The sequence below is a fragment of the Equus przewalskii genome, chromosome 7, assembly GCF_037783145.1.
Source record: "Equus przewalskii isolate Varuska chromosome 7, EquPr2, whole genome shotgun sequence".
Classification (NCBI taxonomy): domain Eukaryota; kingdom Metazoa; phylum Chordata; class Mammalia; order Perissodactyla; family Equidae; genus Equus; species Equus przewalskii.
The window spans coordinates 8,266,596-8,285,886 of record NC_091837.1 but is presented as its reverse complement, the minus strand read 5'-3'; the positions used below and the strand labels follow the sequence as shown (position 1 = coordinate 8,285,886).

The 19,291-nt window shown below is 52.5% G+C and overlaps 2 protein-coding genes across 3 annotated transcripts in view; one reads left to right on the top strand and one right to left on the bottom strand.

The window, feature by feature from the left end:
- The window catches only part of ZMAT5 (zinc finger matrin-type 5), a 25,311-nt gene extending 7,637 nt beyond the window's left edge, over positions 1-17,674 (bottom strand). Inside the window, exons 1-4 of one of the 2 annotated variants that reach the window (XM_008515675.2) lie at positions 17,360-17,674; positions 17,120-17,233; positions 4,690-4,844; positions 730-792 (exon numbers count right to left, since the gene is read on the bottom strand). In XM_008515675.2, coding sequence (XP_008513897.2) covers positions 730-792; positions 4,690-4,816 — 190 coding nt within the window. In that variant the 5' untranslated portion in view covers positions 4,817-4,844; positions 17,120-17,233; positions 17,360-17,674. Of the gene's footprint in view, positions 1-729; positions 793-4,689; positions 4,845-17,119; positions 17,234-17,359 lie in introns of those variants that run through there. The other variant, XM_008515676.2, reaches the window with a different exon arrangement.
- On the top strand, positions 17,560-19,291 carry UQCR10 (ubiquinol-cytochrome c reductase, complex III subunit X). Its single transcript, XM_008515674.2, has 2 exons — positions 17,560-17,709; positions 19,026-19,291. Exons 1-2 carry the CDS (start codon positions 17,560-17,562, stop codon positions 19,068-19,070), a joined length of 195 nt encoding a protein of 64 aa, XP_008513896.1. The 3' UTR covers positions 19,071-19,291.

Below are 19,291 nucleotides of genomic sequence, written 5' to 3'. Positions count from 1 at the left end.
GGCAGCCCCGTCTCCTGAGGGACCTTGCTGTTCACCCAGCTTCCCTAGGCCAATAGCTGTATTTTTCCCTAGGGTTAAGCTCCCTTACACACCATGTTAATCACTGTGGTTTTCCTCTTTGCCTTGGCTGCCAGGAAGCTCAGGGCCAAACCCTTAGAGAGTACACAAGATCTCAAGGCAAGTATGGAGGAGACTAATCATTCTTCTGGCTTTGTCTTATTTTTCCTACCCTTATTTTCATCTGGTTCCTTCACTTACTGAGGTTTTTCTCATTTTGAACAGTATGCATCTTTATTAGCTGGGTATTGAGCAATCAAATCAACAGCTAGCATCTTTGATTCTAATTCTGAATCTCCTCAGCATTGTCAGAGCTATTACGGTCAGAGCTATTGCCTGCTGGGAGGAAGGGCACAGCGGAGGCCAGGCTCCCAGGCTAACTTAATCAGTCAGTCTATTACACCCATCAGTGTCTCCTGGATTTACTTGCAATTTCCCAGCGCTTGCTTGTTCTGGGTGAGCCAATAATATCACATTCCAGGTCTGAAGAGCTAAGGACCAGGCCCAGGAAGTCCTACACAGGCCCCAATAGCCAGTCTGCTGATGTACCAAGGCCACAAAGTGGGCGTGGGATGCTGGCCAGGGCTGGGGGAGAAGCTCTGCAGAGGTCCAAGCAGGCCAGACTGGGCATGCTGGTCCCTGGGTGGACTGGAGCTGGGCAGAGCACTTTACCTGTCAGTAGAAACTTCCTGCAGGGCCGCTTGTTCTGCTCATCCAGCAGGATGGCAGCTGCATCTGCAAGGAGAGAGGGGCGGGGTTCAGACTTCAGTTGCACCAGGCATTTCCGGTCACTGAGTGATCAGGGAGATCAGTCGTGAGGAAAGGACAGTTTCCCATCCACGGAGGAGTGTAAGCACAGGTGGGGATGCTGGGCGGAGGGATCCCAGCTTCAGCTGACCTCGACCCTCCCCACCCCCGACCCAGACCCAGCCAAAGGCAAGACGAGGCTTTAGGTCAGAGGCTCTCGACTTTGACTGCACAGCGGGGTCACCTGGAGAGCGAAGCTGACGTGCGGCCCGGGCTGAGAACCTCTGTAGCGGATGCTCAACAAAAGGGAGCAGTTCTTACTTCATTTCCTCCTCACAAACCCACTGACGGTGCTAACAACCCCATTTTGCAGAGGGGAAAACTAGGTTCAGAAAGGGAAAATGATCTGCCCAAGGGCACACAGTCAGGAAGCGGCTGTGCCAAGCTGGAACCCTGGCTGGGAGTCTAAAGCCCCTGCCCTTCCCATGTGGCTGCTGGTCTCCTGGTGTCTGGATGAGCGGCCGACTCTGACGGGGGCTCCTCCCTTCCCCAGGGCAGGGCAGCTGGTGGCTGGGGTGGGGGTGCTGCTGGGGTCAGGAGTTGGGTATCAGAGGACTCATTCCAGGGGTGGCCTGGTGGAGACGGGGGGCCATCTGTCAGCATTGGGCTTGTCCGGCTCAGCCCACCCAGCTCCTGCCACAGACCTTCCCAGGAGAGATGGGCTGGGGAGGGCACGTGGACTTGCTCAGTGGCCCCCTGAGGCTAAGACAGCTGAGGCTAGCAGGGGGGCTGAGCCCGAGTCCTAGACAAGGGGCCCTGGTGGGGTGGCTCAGCGCAGGAGAAGGGTTCCAGGCTGCCCAGCATCCGGCAGGTGGTTCTCAACTCCAGCAGACTCACTGGGCAGCTTTTAAAGTACACAGATGCCCGAGCCCACCCTCCTAGATTCTGCTTTAATTTGTCTGAGGGTGAGAGCAAGAGAACTGCTAAAAGCTCCTCGGTGACTCCAAAGGGCACCCAGGGTTGGGAACCCCTGGCCCAGGCCCTGCACAATGAAGCCCATGCTCCTCCACCCGGCGTTCAAGGCTCCTCGTGATCTGACCCCACTGGTCCTTCTCGCTTCATCTCCCAAAATGAACAGCTGCCCTGGTGCCCTGTGTTTGTTTGCTCGTTCACTTAGACGTTCATCTAACAAACATTTACTGAGTACGTCCTGTGTGCCAGGCACGGCGCCAGGACGAGGATTTAGTGGAGAACAAGTCAGACCTAGTCGTTCCTTCCAGTCCAACAGTCACACTAAGCCATGTGGATATAAATGGGTAAACAGCCAGCGCGCAGCCCAATGACCTGACCTGGCCCGGGGGGTGGGGAGGGCATCCCTGAGGACTTGCTGCCTGAGCTGACTTCTGAGACAGGAGGACCAGGCTGGGGGCAGGAAGGACGGCAGGAAGGGCAGGTCCGCAGAGACAACAGTACCTGCAGTGGCCAGTGTGGCCAGAGCTCAGAGGGAGAGGGTGGCAGGGCCTGGAGGCCTGGGCAGGACAGGGGTTCCACCCAGAACACACTGCCGTAACTGGGCATGAGGTCGCTTAGGAGAGGAGCCCTGTTTTATTCACCTGTAAGTCTTCAGAGCTGGTCTGGGAGCCAAGGACATGCTAAGTGCTCACTGAGCATTGTCTAAATGAATGAAGCCATGAGATAAAGGGCCTCAGGCCAATCCTCTTGTGGCCCCATATGCATTGTTCCTACTTAGCGAACCCTCACGTGCCATACGGTCATTGTGAGCATACTGAGCCCCTGTCACATCCCTGAGACATGGGTACTAATGTTATGGCTGTTTTACACATGAAATTGGGGCCACACTGTTAGTGAGTGACACTTTGGGACTGACACTCAGGCAGCCTAGCTCCAGGGCCCGTGCTTGTCCCGACCATGGCAACTGTAAATGGTCCGCCCATCCAAGGGCTAAGGGACTTATCCCAAGGCTACAAAGCTGGGAGCAGAGCAGGTGTCAAGTCCTAGCCCAGGCTGGGTACCACATGCCTCCCCAAAGTCTGTGCTATGTGGTTGCTCAGATAAGCTTGAGCCTGGGGAAGCCTCTAGAGGAAGTGGAAAGAGCTCGTATGCCAGCTTGAGGACCCCGAGTGAGTTATCCACCACTCTGGATTTCAAAGTCACCACCTGTAAGCAGGGACCCCCAGCCTCCCTCGCAGAGCTGTTCTAAGGACTGAGTGGGGCTGGGGATGTGAGAGGACACTGGGAAGGCAGGAGCCCTGAGAAGGCATCACAATGCCCGCTGTTTCACTTTTTCTGAAAGTAACACAACAGCCTCTGCTGAAAGCCCTAAACCTGAGCACCTGGCTGTTCTTGGCGAGAATCTGGGACCAGGAGCAAAGACCAAGGTGATCTTGAGGCCCAGCTCCACGCCAGATCACAGCCCCCCCCACCCCCGGATTTGGGGGACAGGGAGCCTCTGCATAACACGAGGGTCAGAGGCCTCCCAGGCACCTAGGAGATCCCTCTGCCACTGAATCCCCCTCTGCTCCCACTCCCAGCCCCTCACCACCACAGCCATGCCTGGCCTGCTGAGCGGTCTGGCCACCCTCCCTCACCCAAGCCGCTGAGCCTCATCTGAAATGGGGCGAATCTAGGAGAGCTTTGAAAGTACCATGCCTGGGCCCCACCCCTACCTGCCTCTGAGGCTGGGGTCAGGGGATGAGCATGTTTTATTTCAAGGTCTCCAAGTGATCCTAACTCGAAGGGTTGAGGTCCACTGCCTTAGAGAAATTACCGAGAAAAGCAAATGACAAACCACAGAAGGCACCTGGCATGCAGCAGGCACTCGATAAATGCTCATTCTCCTCTTGTGAATCCTGAATCTCAGACCAGGGAACAGACTCTGTCTCTCCTTCTCCTCCCTGCTCAGCTGCTGGGACTCCTTCCTTCCTTTCTGGGCCCTGTTCCAGAATCCTGCTCCCCAGCTGGTGGAGCCTTGTTCCCGCCCGGCTCGTTCCAGAAGCTCTGTGCCCGCCCCACCCCATGCCAAGCTCCCTCTCGTTAGCTCTGGCTCCTGGCTGGCCACCCTGGCACCTCCCTCACTGTTCCTCAGTGTCTACGTCTAATGGCAGCAGCACCTTCCCCACAGTGAGTGCCTCCCAGGTGCCAGGCCCTGTGCTGCTGCCCACGGCCTTAGCTCACGCAACCCAGTGGCAGCTGCTCCAAGAAGCCTTTCCCGGAAGAGCCCTCCCTCCCTCCCTCCGGCAGCTCCGGTTATTCATTCATCAAACCAGCTATTTCAACAGCCATTTACCGCACCCCACTGCTCACACAGCGGCCAGTCATCACTGTCAGACGTAGCTCTGGTCACCCAGGCCGTGGCCGAGAGCCCTTCCAACACTGCCCTCTGCCCTCGGGTCAACTCACCCCCCTTACTGTGATCCTCCTGTGTCACCAGCTGCAGCCCCCACCATCCTCCTCCTCTCCCTGTGTCCAGCCACACCCTCTCTCTTCTGCTCTCGCAGCACCTGGTGCATCGCTCATGGCCGCTGCTTCGGTACGCCCTCTGCCCCAAATGGTGTGGCTGGCTTTTCCCTATTTTTCAGCTGTTGGCTCAAACATCACCTCCTCGGAGAGACCTTCTTCCTGGCCACGGTGTCCCCAGAGTAAGCAGAACAGAGCTCTCAGCCAAGATTGCTGGGCAAGGAGCTCACGTCCCAGCCTGCCTCTTTGAGGGTCCATCTGCCCCTGGGGGCCAGAGGCCCAGGCCTCCTCTCTTCTGCTCCTCAAAGAGCCCAGACCAGGACTGACACTGACCCACGGAGACTCATACCTCCTTGTCTGATGATAAGAAACAGAGAGCAGGGCTCCCTTAGCCTGGCTGCCACCTACCTCGGAACATGTCGTACCAGACCTTCTTGGCCTTGAGGTGCTGCAGCCCGTTCAGATGCTTCTTGCGGTTGTGGAGGTTGTCCTGGAAGGAGCGGTCACAGTAGTCGCAGAAGTAACGCTTCCCCATGGCCACCTGTGCCAGGTGCTGCCGCTGCCTAGGAAGCCACACAGCACTCGGTCAGAGCGTGAGGAAATGCCACACACCAAGGCCCGTGGCACACCAGCCCACTGAGCACTCCCTGGGGGCGAGGCCTGTGCGGGGTAAGGAAGGCTCTGCTGACACAGCACTTAAACCCCACGACAGCACCCCTGGGGAACCACGTAGCCCGTGATTATGGCCTGAGAGGCCTTGGGCCAGAGGGAGTTTTAACGATCCTGGTGCCCAGCCTTCACCCTGGGCCAGTGAAAGCAGAACCTCAGTGGGTGAGGCCTGCACATCAGTGGCTTTTAAAGCTTCCTAGGGAACTCTCACAGGTAGCCAGGCTGGAGAACCACCACCTCACACCCTCTGGCAGTGGCCCCCCAACTCGACCTCTGACCTCCTCTCTCCTGTTCTCTCCAATCCAGCCACAGGCCTCCTCTCTGCTCCTCACACACGCCAAGCACACGCCCACCTCCCCTCCCAGCCTGTCCCTGCTGTTCCCTCTGCCTCGATGCTCTCCCCCACACCTGCCACGCTTGCACACTCGACTCCTTCAATCTCTGCTCAAATACTTCTCAGTGATCTCCCGTGACCGCTTTATTTAAAAATGCAGAACCCTCCACCCTCCACTTAGCTTTTCCCATTCCCTGCTTCATTTTTTATCACCCTTGAAGGAATAAGTTACTCGTTCTGTTTATTATCTTTTCCCCCCAACAGGAACATAAATCCGTGCAGGCCAGGATGTTTTTGTTCTGTTTATTGTTGAAGCCCCAACACCCAAAGTGGTACATGGTACACAGTAGGCAACCAAGTATTTGTTGAATAAATGAATTAATTCCTATTTTCCTTATGGGACAAGTGAGGTTCAGAGAGAGGAAGTGATCTGCCCAAGGTCACACACGCTGGTAAGCAGAAGCCAAACCCAGGTCCCCTAAAACCCGGCTGCCAGGTGCCCTTTCTTCCACAGCCAGCCCACTGCTTAGAGAAGCCGGTGGCTCAGGCAGAAAAGCAAACAGCTTCCCAAGGAGATCAGCTAAACTCTCAGGCGGCAGGTCCCCAGGCAGTAACAGAGGGAAACGAGAATGTTTCAGGGTCTTAAAACCCATGGTGATCACGGCTTCCGCTCCTGACCCAGGAGATCTGCAGGCCAAGGTGGGTGGCGATTCTATGACTCTCATGGCCAGCCCTTGGTCCCCCAGTTTGGTTCCACAGGATCAGAGGAGGAATGGGTCCACTTGAGGCCATCAAGCAGGATCTGCCAAGGCGGAGCCGAGACCAGCCCCTCACCCTTCAGGCCCCAGGCTCTGAGCCTTCATTTCACAGAGCAGGCTCCTGTGGCCCAGAGGACGGAGGAGAGTGACTTCCCCAAGGTGATAAGGTAGCAGCCCAGGCTAGCAGCAAAAGCCCCAGCCTCCTAGGATCTGGCAAAGGGAAAGCTGGGACCTCACCCACAGGGCAGACAGATGGGGAAATACATCTTGGGAAGAAGAGACTGGGAGAGACGCAGAGACAAACAGGCCCCCGGACAGTGCTGGCAGCCCCGGGTCGATAGAGAAAGCCGCTCCTGTGGCAGACGGGGACAGCAGCCATTCAGTCAAGGGCTGTAATGGGATCAGGAACAGACAGTCATTCAAAATGAAAATGTATAAAACCTCTCTTCTCCCATTACTGCCGAGAAACCGCATCCCAGACACATGGACTTGATATATTAAATTTGGCAGCTCTAATACACCCCGTCTTGCCAATAAACTTATAGGAATTGGATTGAAATTGTAAGAGATGAACGTTTAACGGCCGAGTGCTTAACCAAGCCATTCACGAAGCTTGAAGCTCTGAAGAGCTGCTGCATCTGGAAAGTAACGAGGAGGGGAGGGGCAGAGGGAGGGGTGTCCCCCGGGAGACTGAGACGGAACAGTGGCTCTGCAGCAGACTCAGCTGGACAAAACCACACAGGGCCCGAGCAGCCGGCTGTGTGACCTTGGGCAAGTCACTCTCCCTCTCCAGGCCTCTAGGAATATGAGGCAATGGGTCCGACGGGTTGCCTGATTGCTTGGGGAGTGGTACAGAGAAGTTTGCAAATCCAAATAAATTATTAATAAGAGAGTAAAAGCAATACAAATGACACTAATAGTGCCCAACATTCAGCAAGTGCTTAATGAATGTTACCCATTATTTGATTTATTGAGCACCTACCATGTGGTGGCACTGGGCTAAAAGCTTTACATACATCATCTCATTTAATCCTCAGGCCAGCCTGTGAGGTGGGCCTATCACACCTTTTCAGATGAGGGCACTGAGGTTCCGATAAGTGACGTGACTTAGCCAAGGTCAGGCCGCTAGAGAGCAGCCAAGCTGGGCTTGGAATGCAGGCAAGATGGCTCTAGAACCCACACTTCCAATCACTTACGAAAGTCTCCTCCCAACACATCATACTGATGTGGCCCCTCCGAACCCCAAGACATTTGTATTATAATCCCAATTATGAATGAGGAAACCGAGGCTCAGAGAGTTGCTGTGAGGTCCCCAGGTCACACATCCAGGAAGGGCAGAGCAGGTCTCAGGGCACCTGGGACTCAGATCTGCTAAGAAAGCCTCCCACCAGCCCACCGGGACACCAAGGCCACATGCCCCTCCACCCGCCTGCCCAGCAACACTCTGACCCAAATGACAAGCCCCTCAGGGCTGAGCTGCACGCAGGTGTGTGTGTTTCTGTCTTCCTCTCTGTCTCTCTCACACACACACTGGAGGTGCAAACCAGCCTCACCTGAGGGCCACAGCAGCCACACTACCCACCCATGCCTCCCTCTGCCCACCCTGGGATCCCCCATCTGGCACAGGGAAAGTACTTGGCCATCTGGGATGAGGCAATGGACCCCACATGCTAGTCCCCGATCTGCCAGGTGAGGCTGTGGCTCTGTCACTTGCCCTCTCTGGGCCTCAGTATCCCCATGAGTGAAGTGGGAGGCAGGCAGCTAGACCAGGTGATCTGTAAAGGCCTCTCTAGACCATCTGGGTTTGAGTCCAGGTGCCAGTGCTTTCTAACTCTGTGATCTTAGCAGTTAACTTCTGGCCTCGGTCTCCTCCCATGAGAACCGGGATGATAACAGTGCCCAGCTCAAGGTTGCTGTGCGACTCAGATCATCCACATGCACACTTAGCACAGAGTCTGGCCCACAGGGGGCCCTCAGAAACGTTGGCTGTCATCACCATGATTATTATTGGCCTTTGAAAAGCCCGTATTTCAGAAAACACAGGCTCCGAACAAGGAACAGGATGCCAGTACCCAGGTGACCTCCGGGGTCAGCTGGTCTCTATTACAGATGAGGAAAGTGAGGCGGGGAGAGATGAAGTAAGCTGCCCGAAGTACACAGCACAAGGCAGAGGTGGGGCCAGAACCTCAGCCCTTGCAGCTGGGCCCAGACCCCTGCCCTGCACAGCAGCTCTGCGGAGCCCCCACTGCCCAGGGACGGCGTCAGGGCAGCAGACCAGCTCCTGGGAGCCAGCGCTTCCCTCCTGCTTCACAGGCATGCCCCAGGGAGGCAGAGGCCCTGTTCCTGGGCAGGAGCTGGCCTTCAGCAAGGTGACCTCAGCCACATCACCCAGGTGTGAACTTCTAGGCTCCCGACTCAACTGCCACCCGCTCCAGCGCCTTAGCGCACATTAGGAAAAGGTGTGGCTGCAGAATCCTCTGGACAAATACAGAGGCCGTGCCAGGCACACAGCTTGGCAAGCGGAGCATATTTCATTCCAATTCACCCCTCAGCCAGGCGTCCTTGCACAGGGGACAACCTGCACCACCACACTTGGCAGCCCTGAGTGGGAGGTCAGGGAAGGGGGGTGGGGACAGCCGGACATCTCTGACAGCAGCATGGGGTGCTGACTAAGCTCGCCCTCTCTGCCGTGATTCATCCTCATGCTCTGAGGCTGGTGTGCTCAGCAGCGTGAGCAAGGCCCTGTCCAGAACACAGAACGATCAGGCCCCATTCCCTCGCCAGGAGCACAGGCGGTGCCACCCACTCACTCCCAGGGACCAGGTCCACGGACGCGACAGCATCTGCTGTCTCCCTGGAGCGTAGCCGGGTGACAGGGTGGCACCTCGTGGTCAAGAGGCAGCAGGCAAGGCTGGAGGGACAACCCTCTGCGGTCACACAGGTCTGGGTTCAAATCCCAGCCCTGCCACTTATCAGCTGGGTGACCTCTGGAAAGTGATGTCATCTCCCTGAGTCTGTCCTTCACTATAAAACAGGGACCCCACAGCTGCTGTGGATTTACCAAGGTAGTGGTATGGAAAGGTGCCTAGCAGATAGTTAGTGCTCCAAGAATGGTACTCGTTGTCATCCAGGCGGCTCACTCCCTCGCCCTCGCAGTGAGCACACCCTGACCAGCTGAATTAAAATCACAGCCAAAGTTGCAGCCGCAGACACTTCCACCCCTCCTTACAATGTGCTCTGTTTTCCAGCTTCTCTCCCCTTCTCACACGCTGAGTGACTGTCAGGGGAGCCTCCCCCCAACTAGAATACAGGCTCCACCAGGGCAGCGTTCTGCCTGCTGCGGCCCAGCCCCCGCGACAGGAGCTCGGACACACAACTGCTTGTGGAATGAGCGATGGAGCGGCCTGCAGAATCCGATGCCTCCCCACCTCTGCTCACCGACAACTCCCAGGCCCTCTTCTCAAGCTGGAATCTTAGGACGAGGATGGATAGAGAAGAGAGACACGTAAGGCCCTGACGGCAGGTCTTGCGCGGCCACCCCTACCCTGTCCACAGGACTTCTGTCTCCAGCAGAGCCCCACTCTACTGACTTAAATCACATCTGGCCATCCCATGGCGCCTGCTCCAGTCCTCCGGGCTCAAGGAAAAGATTACCAACTGGTTGAGACACTGCGGGTGGAAGAGGGAAGAAAAGAGAATGGCGTGGGGTTGGGGTGAGGGAAGACAGCTTCAGATTTAACTCCTGTGTGCCAGGCACCTGGCTTTCATTCTCTTGTTTAGTCCTCACAGAGACCCTCTGAGCAGCCATCAAGGTGTCCATTCCGCAGATGAGGAAACAGGTTCAGAAACACCCCTCAAAGTGTTTGCACAAAGCCACTGCTAGGAGAGACAAGCGAACAATAATTTCTCATCAGCCTGAGAGCTGTCTGTGGGCCAGTGGCACTGAGGACCCCCACGCACCCTCTCAGGCAGCCCTCATCACCATACTGTGAAGCCACATGCCCGAGGCCCCACAGCCAAGGCATGCCAGGGCCAGCATTCACACTGGGGTCAGGCTGCTGACCCCAGAACCCCTTCTCTCCCCATCCCACTGCTCCACTGAGAGGCTGTCTCGGGGCAGACATTTGTGCTTCATCGATATTCTTGGTCCCTTTCACTGTGTGTGTCTCAGGTACAGAGCTGGCTTGGGCACAAGGCTAAAATAAGCCAGCAGCTTGTCCGTGGCCAGGGGCTGGGATGCACACTGTAATTATCCAGGATTTGTGCTCGCCGCATGCTGCCCTCAAGCTCACCTGTCATTTCTTCTAATTATGGCACCGCCAGACCCTAGGTAAACAGCAAACTGCAGCCAGAGGACGCTTTATTGCACGCCCACCAGGAGCCATCGATTCCAGACGGCAATGTCCCAGCACCACACATGCCTGCCGTCTGGAATCAATGGCATCAGAACTGCCCTGTGGGGGTGGCCTGCGGACTGCCTGCTCAGGACCCAGCTCCAATAGAAGTGCCAAGAAGATCCAGATGTCTTTCCTGATTGGAGCCCCAATATGTTAGAGGTCTCTCCCCAGATGCCTGGTGTTCTATAGCAACCACACAGCTTTCTCATCCTGGCCTCGTTCATATGGTCCACCCCTTGGGGTGAGGTGTATTATCTTATTCCCAGCAGTATAAGGCAGTGGGGGACCCGCCCACAGAGTTTCTAACTCGGCAGGTCTGGGGGAGGGCCAGGACCTAAGGAGGCTCTGATGCAGACTCCGCAGAACACACTTGGAGAAATCCTGGTCTAAGGTAGCAGACGCTGGAGAAGACGAGAGCTTGCCCAAAGTCACACAGATCACCCAAACCAATCCTGACTCTAATCACTCAACCCAGGTCTGAATCCCATCCCTGCCACTTTCAGGCTGTGAAACTCTCAGCAAACCCTCTGAGCCTCATCTGGAATATGAGGTCATAACACCATTTCATAAGATTACCATGAGGATTAAATCATGCATGCTAGGTGCTTTGCACAGTGCCTGGCCTGCCAATGGTGCTTAGCACACATTTGTGGATGTGGCAGCCAGCCTCCATGGCCCCCAGTGATCCCACCTTCTGGTGTTCGCACCTTGTGTTGTTCCCTCCCATGCTGTATCAGAGTTGGTCTGTGTGACTAAGAGAATAGATCAGAGGTGATAGACAGTATGCCACTTCCAAGATCACTTCCAAGGATCACTTCCATCCTGGTGTCTCTCTTTCTCTAACCACTTGCTCAGAGGGAAGCCGGCTTCCCTATTGTGAGCAGCCCTGTGGGGAGGCCCAATTAGCAAGGAACTGAGGCCTCCTCCTAACACCCAAGTGAGTAAGATTGGAAACAGACCCTCCAGCCCCAGTCAAGCCTTCAGATGAGTGAAGCCCTGGGAGACTCTGAGCCAATACAACCCAGCTAAGCCAATTCCACATTCCTGATCCTCAGAAACCATATGAGATAATGTTTGTTGTGTTAAGTCACTATGTTTTGGGGTAATTTATTACACAGCAATAGCTAAGTAAGACAGTGGAATAAGTGAAAAACTAAATCACTTTACAATCTGTGATGGCCACAGGTACAAAGTGCCCCATATCCCAAAACACTAGTGAGTCAAGTCAAAAGAGCCCACCCACCCCCTACTCACACATGGACAACTCTAAAGTCCCACAGGTCTCTTTTCATTCATTCATTCAGCCAAACATTTGCTGAGCACTTCCTTTCTGCCAGACTGGGGTTCACACCTCAAGACAGAGTCCCTGCTCTCACAAGGAGGTGCACTGAGTGTTTGCTGAGAGTAGCTGACAGATGCGTCCCCAGTAAGCATACGAGGCGTGAAGCTCTGTGCTGCGTGCACCAAGGAGGGGCACCCACATCCAACAGGGAATTCCTCCAAGGGAATGACCAGAGATGATCTCAAAGATCTCGGTACTATGATGGTCACAGCAATGTAGCTCGTTCTAAAAGTCCAACAGTAAGAACAGCTGACAGTTATCCATTGCTTACCACACGCCAGGCAGGCTGCTCAGTGTCCCGTGGGTGGTGGGGGCAGGGGTTCAATGACATGATGCACAAAGCCTGTTGTTATCCTCACCTTACCCTAAAAAAAAAGCTGTGGGCAGAGGGAGCCCACAGCCGGCAAGGAGCAAGAGTAGGGTGTGAGCCACATCTGCTCACTGGAGTACTATGCAGCCATTAAAAATCAAGTCAAAGGAAACGATTTCCTCACACGGACCAGTGCTGGCCCATGGATTCCCTCACACGGACTCCATATTGCTAAATCCAATTGGCTTGTGCTCAGAACAGCACGTACAATACGATACCACTTTTTTAAGGAGAAAGAACCTCCTGCCCCAACACACACACACACGCAAAGACTAGAGCAGACACACAATATTTACTGTGGTTATGTCTGGATAATAAGATTATGGTGGGATTTTTTTTCATTTTGTGTTTTTCTATTTTTCTCCGTTTCTACATTTAGCATGTAGTGTTTTTAAATTTTTCCCAAAAATTTCCTTCAAAAAAGTGGGAGCTTTGTCAGGCAGGAATAAAGTCCTATTCCTTCTCCCTTCAGAGCTGCCGCGGATGGTTCCAGCGACCTGGCTCATATGGAGGAAGCAGCTATGGGTGGTAGTGAAACGGATCCAGAGTGGACACTACCCTCAGTCCCAGCTGAAGGCCGACAGGGTGTGCGTGCCCTGATTCCAAGCAGCCCCGCCCAGTGAAAGTCAGCTGAACCCAAGTCTGGGCGCCAGGGAGCTGCAGGCTGGAGACGCAGTTTCTCATCAGTTACAGGTCCCAGGAGGCCAGAGTTTCCAAAGAGCAAAGGTAAAAATAGTCTGAAGGAGGCTCCTGAACCAGATACCCGGACTCAGAACTACCTCTGCCTCCCCCTTCTTCTGCCCCCAGTCTGCCCTCCAAACACCATCTGACCTGCTGTCACCACCATTGCCAGTGCCCTAGTCGGATCTCACCTCCGGGCACCTGAGCCAGCCTCCTCAGTTCACGCAGGGCAGCATCAGATCAACCCTCTCAAAACTCCTGCTCAAAATTTTCCAGGGCTCCTGGTGGGGAGCTTATTAAAAATGAAGTCTGCGGGGCTGGCTGGTGGCATAGTGGTTAAGTTCGTGTGCTCCACTTCGGCAGCCAGGGGTTTCCTGGTTTGGATGCTGGGCATGGACCTAGCCACCGTTCATCAAGCCATGCTGTGGCGGCATCCCACATGGAACTAGAAGGACTTACAACTAGGATATACAACTATGTACTGGGGCTTTGGGGAGGAAAGAAAAAAAAGAGGAAGATTGGCAACAGATGTTAGCTCACGACCACTCTTCCTAACCAAAACAAAAATGAAGTCTGCTGGGTCAGATCTCCAAGAATTCAGAGTCAGCAGATCTGGAGGGGGCCCAGAAACCTGCATTTTAACCAGTGAGCCTAGTACCCCCTAAAAAATAAGCGTAGGGGAATGAGCTTCTCGTGCTCATTGATCTCTCCATTCCCTGCATCCCAGAGGCAGCCTCTGCTGGGGACAGCCACTCTAGGTAGACACAGCCCCTGCATTCGTGTCTGTCAGAAATCAGTCTGATTAGGAACAACCTCAGCTCACTGAAACGGTAACCCCAACTTGATTGGAATGCTAAGCACAATTCATTAGAGTGGATAAAACTGTTTTCTTACTGGCTCAGTGTCCTGTCACATTCCAGGAAAGTTTAGAATTGAAAATAGAGGTGGTAGAATAAATCAAACTCACTGTATTAATGTTCCTGTCCTAAGTTTAGTCATAATCAGCATATGCTTGTATTTGAAAGTATCTGTAACGTTAAAAAGAATTTGACATTTTGAGTATACAACAGAAAAGCATTGTGATTTCAATTTAAAATATAAAAGTTAAAATCTAGGGGCCGGCCCCCTGGCCAAGTGGTTAAGTTCACACGCCCTGCTTTGGTGGCCCAGGGTTCCACCAGTTCGAATCCTGGGCGCGGACATGGCACTGCTCATCAAGCCATGCTGAGGCGGCATCCCACATGCCACAACTAGAAGGACCCACAACTAAAAATACACAACTATGTACTGGGGGGCTTTGGGAGAAAAAGGAAAAATAAAATCTTAAAAAAAAAAAGTTAAAATCTATAGTTCGGTAATTAACAAAATATGTTAGTGACTGATATTAGACTTATGATTTTAAGTTGAGAGGTTAGCAAAGGTTGGAAACCCTGGCTGCATATTCCAATCACTTGGGGTGCTGTAAAAGCTACTAAGGGCGCCCCCTATATTCTAATTTCATGTCAGAGAAGGAGTCTGTATTTTTTTTAGCTCCCCAGACTGTCAACCAGTGACGTAAGAGAATTTGACTAAAAGACTGTTAAAAGTATTGAACTGTTTACAAGAACTTGAAATTCATTATGTTTCTAAGTTTATAAGATTTTCTAGTAACTGTTTAAGTATTCTGGGGAAATGATGCTTGTTAGATTACGTATCTGAAGTATTTAAAAAGAAAACAAAATATATTAAATTTATAAGTGGAGTTAGATGTGTAAGGGAATGTAATTAAGCTGTATAGAGTTGAATGTTTAAAGGACTTTTAGTTCCTTCAACTTGAGTTCAAACATTAACCAAAGGCAAAGTTACCGCCATTTTTCTTTTTTTTTTTTAAAGATTTTATTTTTTTCCTTTTTCTCCCCAAAGCCCCCCAGTACACAGTTGTATATTCTCCGTTGTGAGTCCTTCTAGCTGTGGCATGCGGGATACCGCCTCAGCATGGCCCAATGAGCAGTGCCATGTCTGCACCCAGGACTCGAACCAACCAAACACTGGGCCGCCTACAGCGGAGCGTGCGAACCTAACCACTCGGCCACGGGGCCAGCCCCCCATTTTTCTTAGTTTTCTAGATTTACGTATAGAATAATAATTTCTAAGTTGAAATTGATGGATTAAAGAAAATTAGGCTTTTAAAAATTGTTGCTCCAAAACAAGAATTAAAGGGGCCAGCCGGGTGGCACAGCAGTTAAGTTTGCATGTTCTGCTTCTCTGCGGCCTGGATTTGCCAGTTTGGATCCCAGGTGCGGACATGGCACCGCTTGGCAAAAGCCATGCTGTGGTAGGCGTCCCACATATAAAGTAGAGACAGATGGGCACGGATGTTAGCTCAGGGCCAGTCTTCCTCACCAAAAAGAGGAGGATTGGCAGCAGTTAGCTCAGGGCTAATCTTCCTCCAAAAAAAAAAAGAGAACTAAAAATAAATAAATAAATAAATAAATAAAACAAGCCATACTTTCACTCCCCGTGGTCGTCCCTACCCATTCACCTAAAATAATTCCTCCCTCCTGGGAACTTCCCATCAGTCAGATTTGCTGTTAACAAGACCTAAGCATTCTTTCCCAGAAATTTCACAACTTTCTGCCCCAAGGAGGTACTAGGATGCTTTGCAAATGGAAAATAACTCTAGAAAGGACAACTCATCACTGACATAGAGTATTTCATATTTTTCCTCCCAGACCCCTAACAAGGCATTACTGTTGCTTTTAGGAATCAGAGACAGATCCAGGCCTCGAATCCAGTCCCCAGTTTTCAATGCCACACCTATGCTGATGACTTTCTTTTCTTAATTCTTTTTTTTTTTTTAAAGATTGGCACTTGAGCTAACAACTGTTGCCAATCTTCTTTTTTTTGTTTTTCCTGCTTTTTCTCCCCAAATCCCCCCAGTACACAGTTGTATATTTTAGTTGTGGGTCCTTCTAGTTGTGGCATGTGGGATGCGGCCTCAGCATGGCCTGACAAGCGGTGCCACGTCTGAGCCCAAGATCGGGAACCGGCAAAACCCTGGGCCACCGAAGCAGAGCGTGTGAACTTAACCACTCAGCCATGGGGCACCGCCCCTGCTGATGACTTTTATCTCTGGCTCTGAACTCAGGATCCAAACCCCCATTTGCCTCAGACATCTCCACTTGATGTCTAAGGGAGAGCTCAAACTTAACGTGGCCAAACAGAGCTTAAGATCATCCCCACTGATTTTAAGTTATGGAGGTCAAAACTTAGATGTCATCCTCAATTCCTCTTTCCTGCACACTCTACATGCATCTGTCAACTGTTCTATTTGTCCTACCTCCCAAAAGACGTCCCAAATCTGATCACTACTCTAATCCACACCCTAATCTAAACTGCCATCCTGTCTCAACAGGCCCACCGCAGTCTATTCTCCAGAAAGCAGCCAGAATGATGACATTAAAATGTAAATTAGATCATGTCACAGCCCTGCTTAAAACCCTTCAGTGGCTTCCTAGCGCAATTAGAAAAGATAAAATAAGACTCCTTGTGATGGCTTATAAGGTCAGATATGAGCTGACTCAAGCCACCTCTTCGCAGTCCACTCCTTTCCCCCAAACCTCAGGTTTGCAGCAGCCTCAAGGCCTTCGCACGAACGCTTTCCTGTCTGACCCGCTACTATTCATTCAGGTCTCTGGTTAAGTGCCCCCCTGGGCACCCTGGCTAGAACAGCTCCCCACCCCCCTTCCCAATCAACCTGTCTTCTCCATTACTTTGTGGTTACCGCACCTCCCCATCCGACCACACACAGTAGAATGAAGGCTCCTTGAGAGCAGAGACTTGTCCACTGCTGGGTCCCCAGCGCATGGCCCAGAGGAGGCGCTCAGAGAACATTTGTGTTATGGCCCTGGTACTCCAAAGCCCTTGTTCTTTCTCTTCCCAAGTTTCCCGCCTTCCAGGCCAGGGTTCTCCGCTGCGAAGCCCAGGGGTGAGGGGAACAGGAAGCAGGGGCAGAATAGCTCCTTCGCCTGACGCCTGGGTGAGAAGTTCAGCCCCCAGGACCCGACTTTTGTCACAGTCTCCAACTCCAGACCTGGACTTGGGGCTGAAAGAAGGGACAGGTGGAGAGACGAGCTGGGAACCCCGGAGCACAGGTCCTCCGGCTTCTCTATTCACTCCCCACCCCGTTAAATGGTGCAGCCCGCCGCGGGGTGCGCAGACTTAAAGAGCCCAAGTCCTCTCCGGGCGCGGGAGAGGAGGAGGCAGCACTCGCCCCGCGACGTCCCGCCAAAGAAGGTGGTACTGTACCTGGTTCCGAGGGGCCCGACGGCTCCGAGCTCCTCCTCCCGCGCCCTCGCGTTGCGCACTGCTTGCTGGGAATTGTAGTCCTTCTTTGGGTATCAGTCCGCCTTTCCCAGAAACCTTTGGGAATCAAAGCGGAGAAAGCACGGAGGAGGGGGAGGAAGCACGAGGGCTTCTGGGTGTTGTAGTTCAAATATTTAATCAGCAAGAAATGATTAAGAAGAAAAATTGGGTAATAAATCTTACCAAATTATTTGGGCTACCTTGATCTGAATCTATGATACTTTCCTCCTGTGCAAGCCATCAGTTACCTCTGTCATTCAAAACGACGAGTACTGAGATTCAAAAGAACTACAAATCCCGTCAGTGTTGCACTTCGAGGACCTTTAGAAAGCAAGGTCGGCAGCGGCGCAGGCGTGGTGGCGCGAGTTCGGCAGTGGAGAAATATGGCGGCCCCGACGTTTACTGCGAGGTTGTACTCTCTGCTGTTCCGCAGGACCTCTACCTTCGCTCTGACCATCGCCGTGGGAGCTCTCTTCTTCGAGCGTGCCTTCGATCAAGGCGCAGACGCGATCTACGAACACATAAACCAGGGGGTGAGAGCCTGGGTCATCCCTGACCTTGGGCCCGCCTGAGGGGTGACAGTGGGAGTGGAGGTGGGGCGGGACTCAGTCTGCCTTTACGAGGAGGGGGTAAACCCTGGGCGTCTTCTGTCTGTAGATTGCCGTCTTGCATCTCTGCCCGGTGTGAATATAAAACGTTAAGAGTGTTCAATAGATCCCACTTTGCAGGGGTTATAAGGATAGCTGCCTCTCACCCCGCATACCCACTTCTCCTTTTGCAGAAGAGAAAAGTAAAGCCTAGGGCTTATTAGGAGCACACCACCAGGAAGTCAGTGGCAAGTCAGAGCTGGAACCCGGACGCCTGTCTCCTTTGAGGGTTTCAAGGGCAGATCTGAGCGGGCGACGATCGTAAAAGGACATCTCCTTAACCACTGTGGTTGTCCTTTTCAGATAGCGCTTTTCGGTTCCCAAGACTTCCCATGCAGGCAGCGTGGTATTAACGTTTAAGAGTGGGGACGGGGATATGAAATCAGAGCGCCCTGGATGGGAATACTGGGCTTTGTCACCTAATAACTGGCGTCAAGTTGGGCGAGTTTCTTAACCTGAGCTTCACTTTTATCTATGAAATAGAAATTATCATAATAATAACTACTTCCGAGAATTATAGTCAAGATTATATGAGATACAGGTAAGGTGCCAGAATACCTGGTAGGTGGTACCACTCAAAAAATAACCTTTGTTACATTCCTCAGGAGAAGGGGAAGCAAAAGATAGGGAATAATAACACTTTTTAATCTCATTGTGTGCCAGCACTGTGCTAGATGCTGTGCGTGCTTTATATTATGAAATCGTGGCTCATACTGGGGAAGATCTTGTACAGATAGTCCTGGTCCACCATTCAGTTGTGTTTTTAATTCGAAGCTGTCTGACTCTACAGGCAGGCCACGTCCACTAATGCTGTCCTGCCTGTGGCCAGGGCGACTTTCTGCCCCTATGAAAGTGCTGCCACTGTTCCATTTCCTGCAAGGGATTCCATTGGCCATTCCCACTGTTTGGGAATGGCATCTAAGTACGTTGTCATAACCCACTCATTTTCTGTGCATCTTTATCTCAATTTCCTGTAAAACTAAGAGCATCCCTTGCCACTTCCTATGGTAATTGAAAGCGTCAAAGCATTTTATAAATGTTAGGAATGCACATCAAGCCTAGTGTTGCTTCCGGTTTGCCCACCACTGCTGTCCGACTTGGTGCGGGTGTTCTCTCAAGCTTGGTTTAGAGACCAGGGCAGTGGGAGTAGTTCAAAAATGTGAAGCAAGACTAAGTTTGTGACTCTTGTCTTTAAAATGCAGAAGCTGTGGAAACACATCAAGCACAAGTATGAGAATAAGGAGTAGTTCCTTGGAGGCCCCCATCCAGGCGGAAAGGACCAGGTCCACCCACTAGGTGTTGGCCCAGAGCCAGGGCCTCAGCTTGAAGATGATGCTCACGTTACTCTCCATGGACCACCTTTAGATGTTGGCCAGAAGTGACTTCACCTGACAGACTCTTTAACTTCCGCTCTGTTTGAAGTATGTTTAGTCAGAGTCATCAGCAAATAAATGTAAAGTGTCCGTGA

What these genes read in the sequence shown, in the direction of transcription:
- UQCR10 (XM_008515674.2), top strand. Translation starts at nt 17,560, where the DNA reads ATGGCGGCCCCGACGTTTACTGCGAGGTTGTACTCTCTGCTGTTCCGC. An exon ending in ACGAACACATAAACCAGGGG is followed by an intron (nt 17,710 to 19,025) that starts GTGAGAGCCTGG and finishes TTTAAAATGCAG; the next exon opens with AAGCTGTGGAAACACATCAA.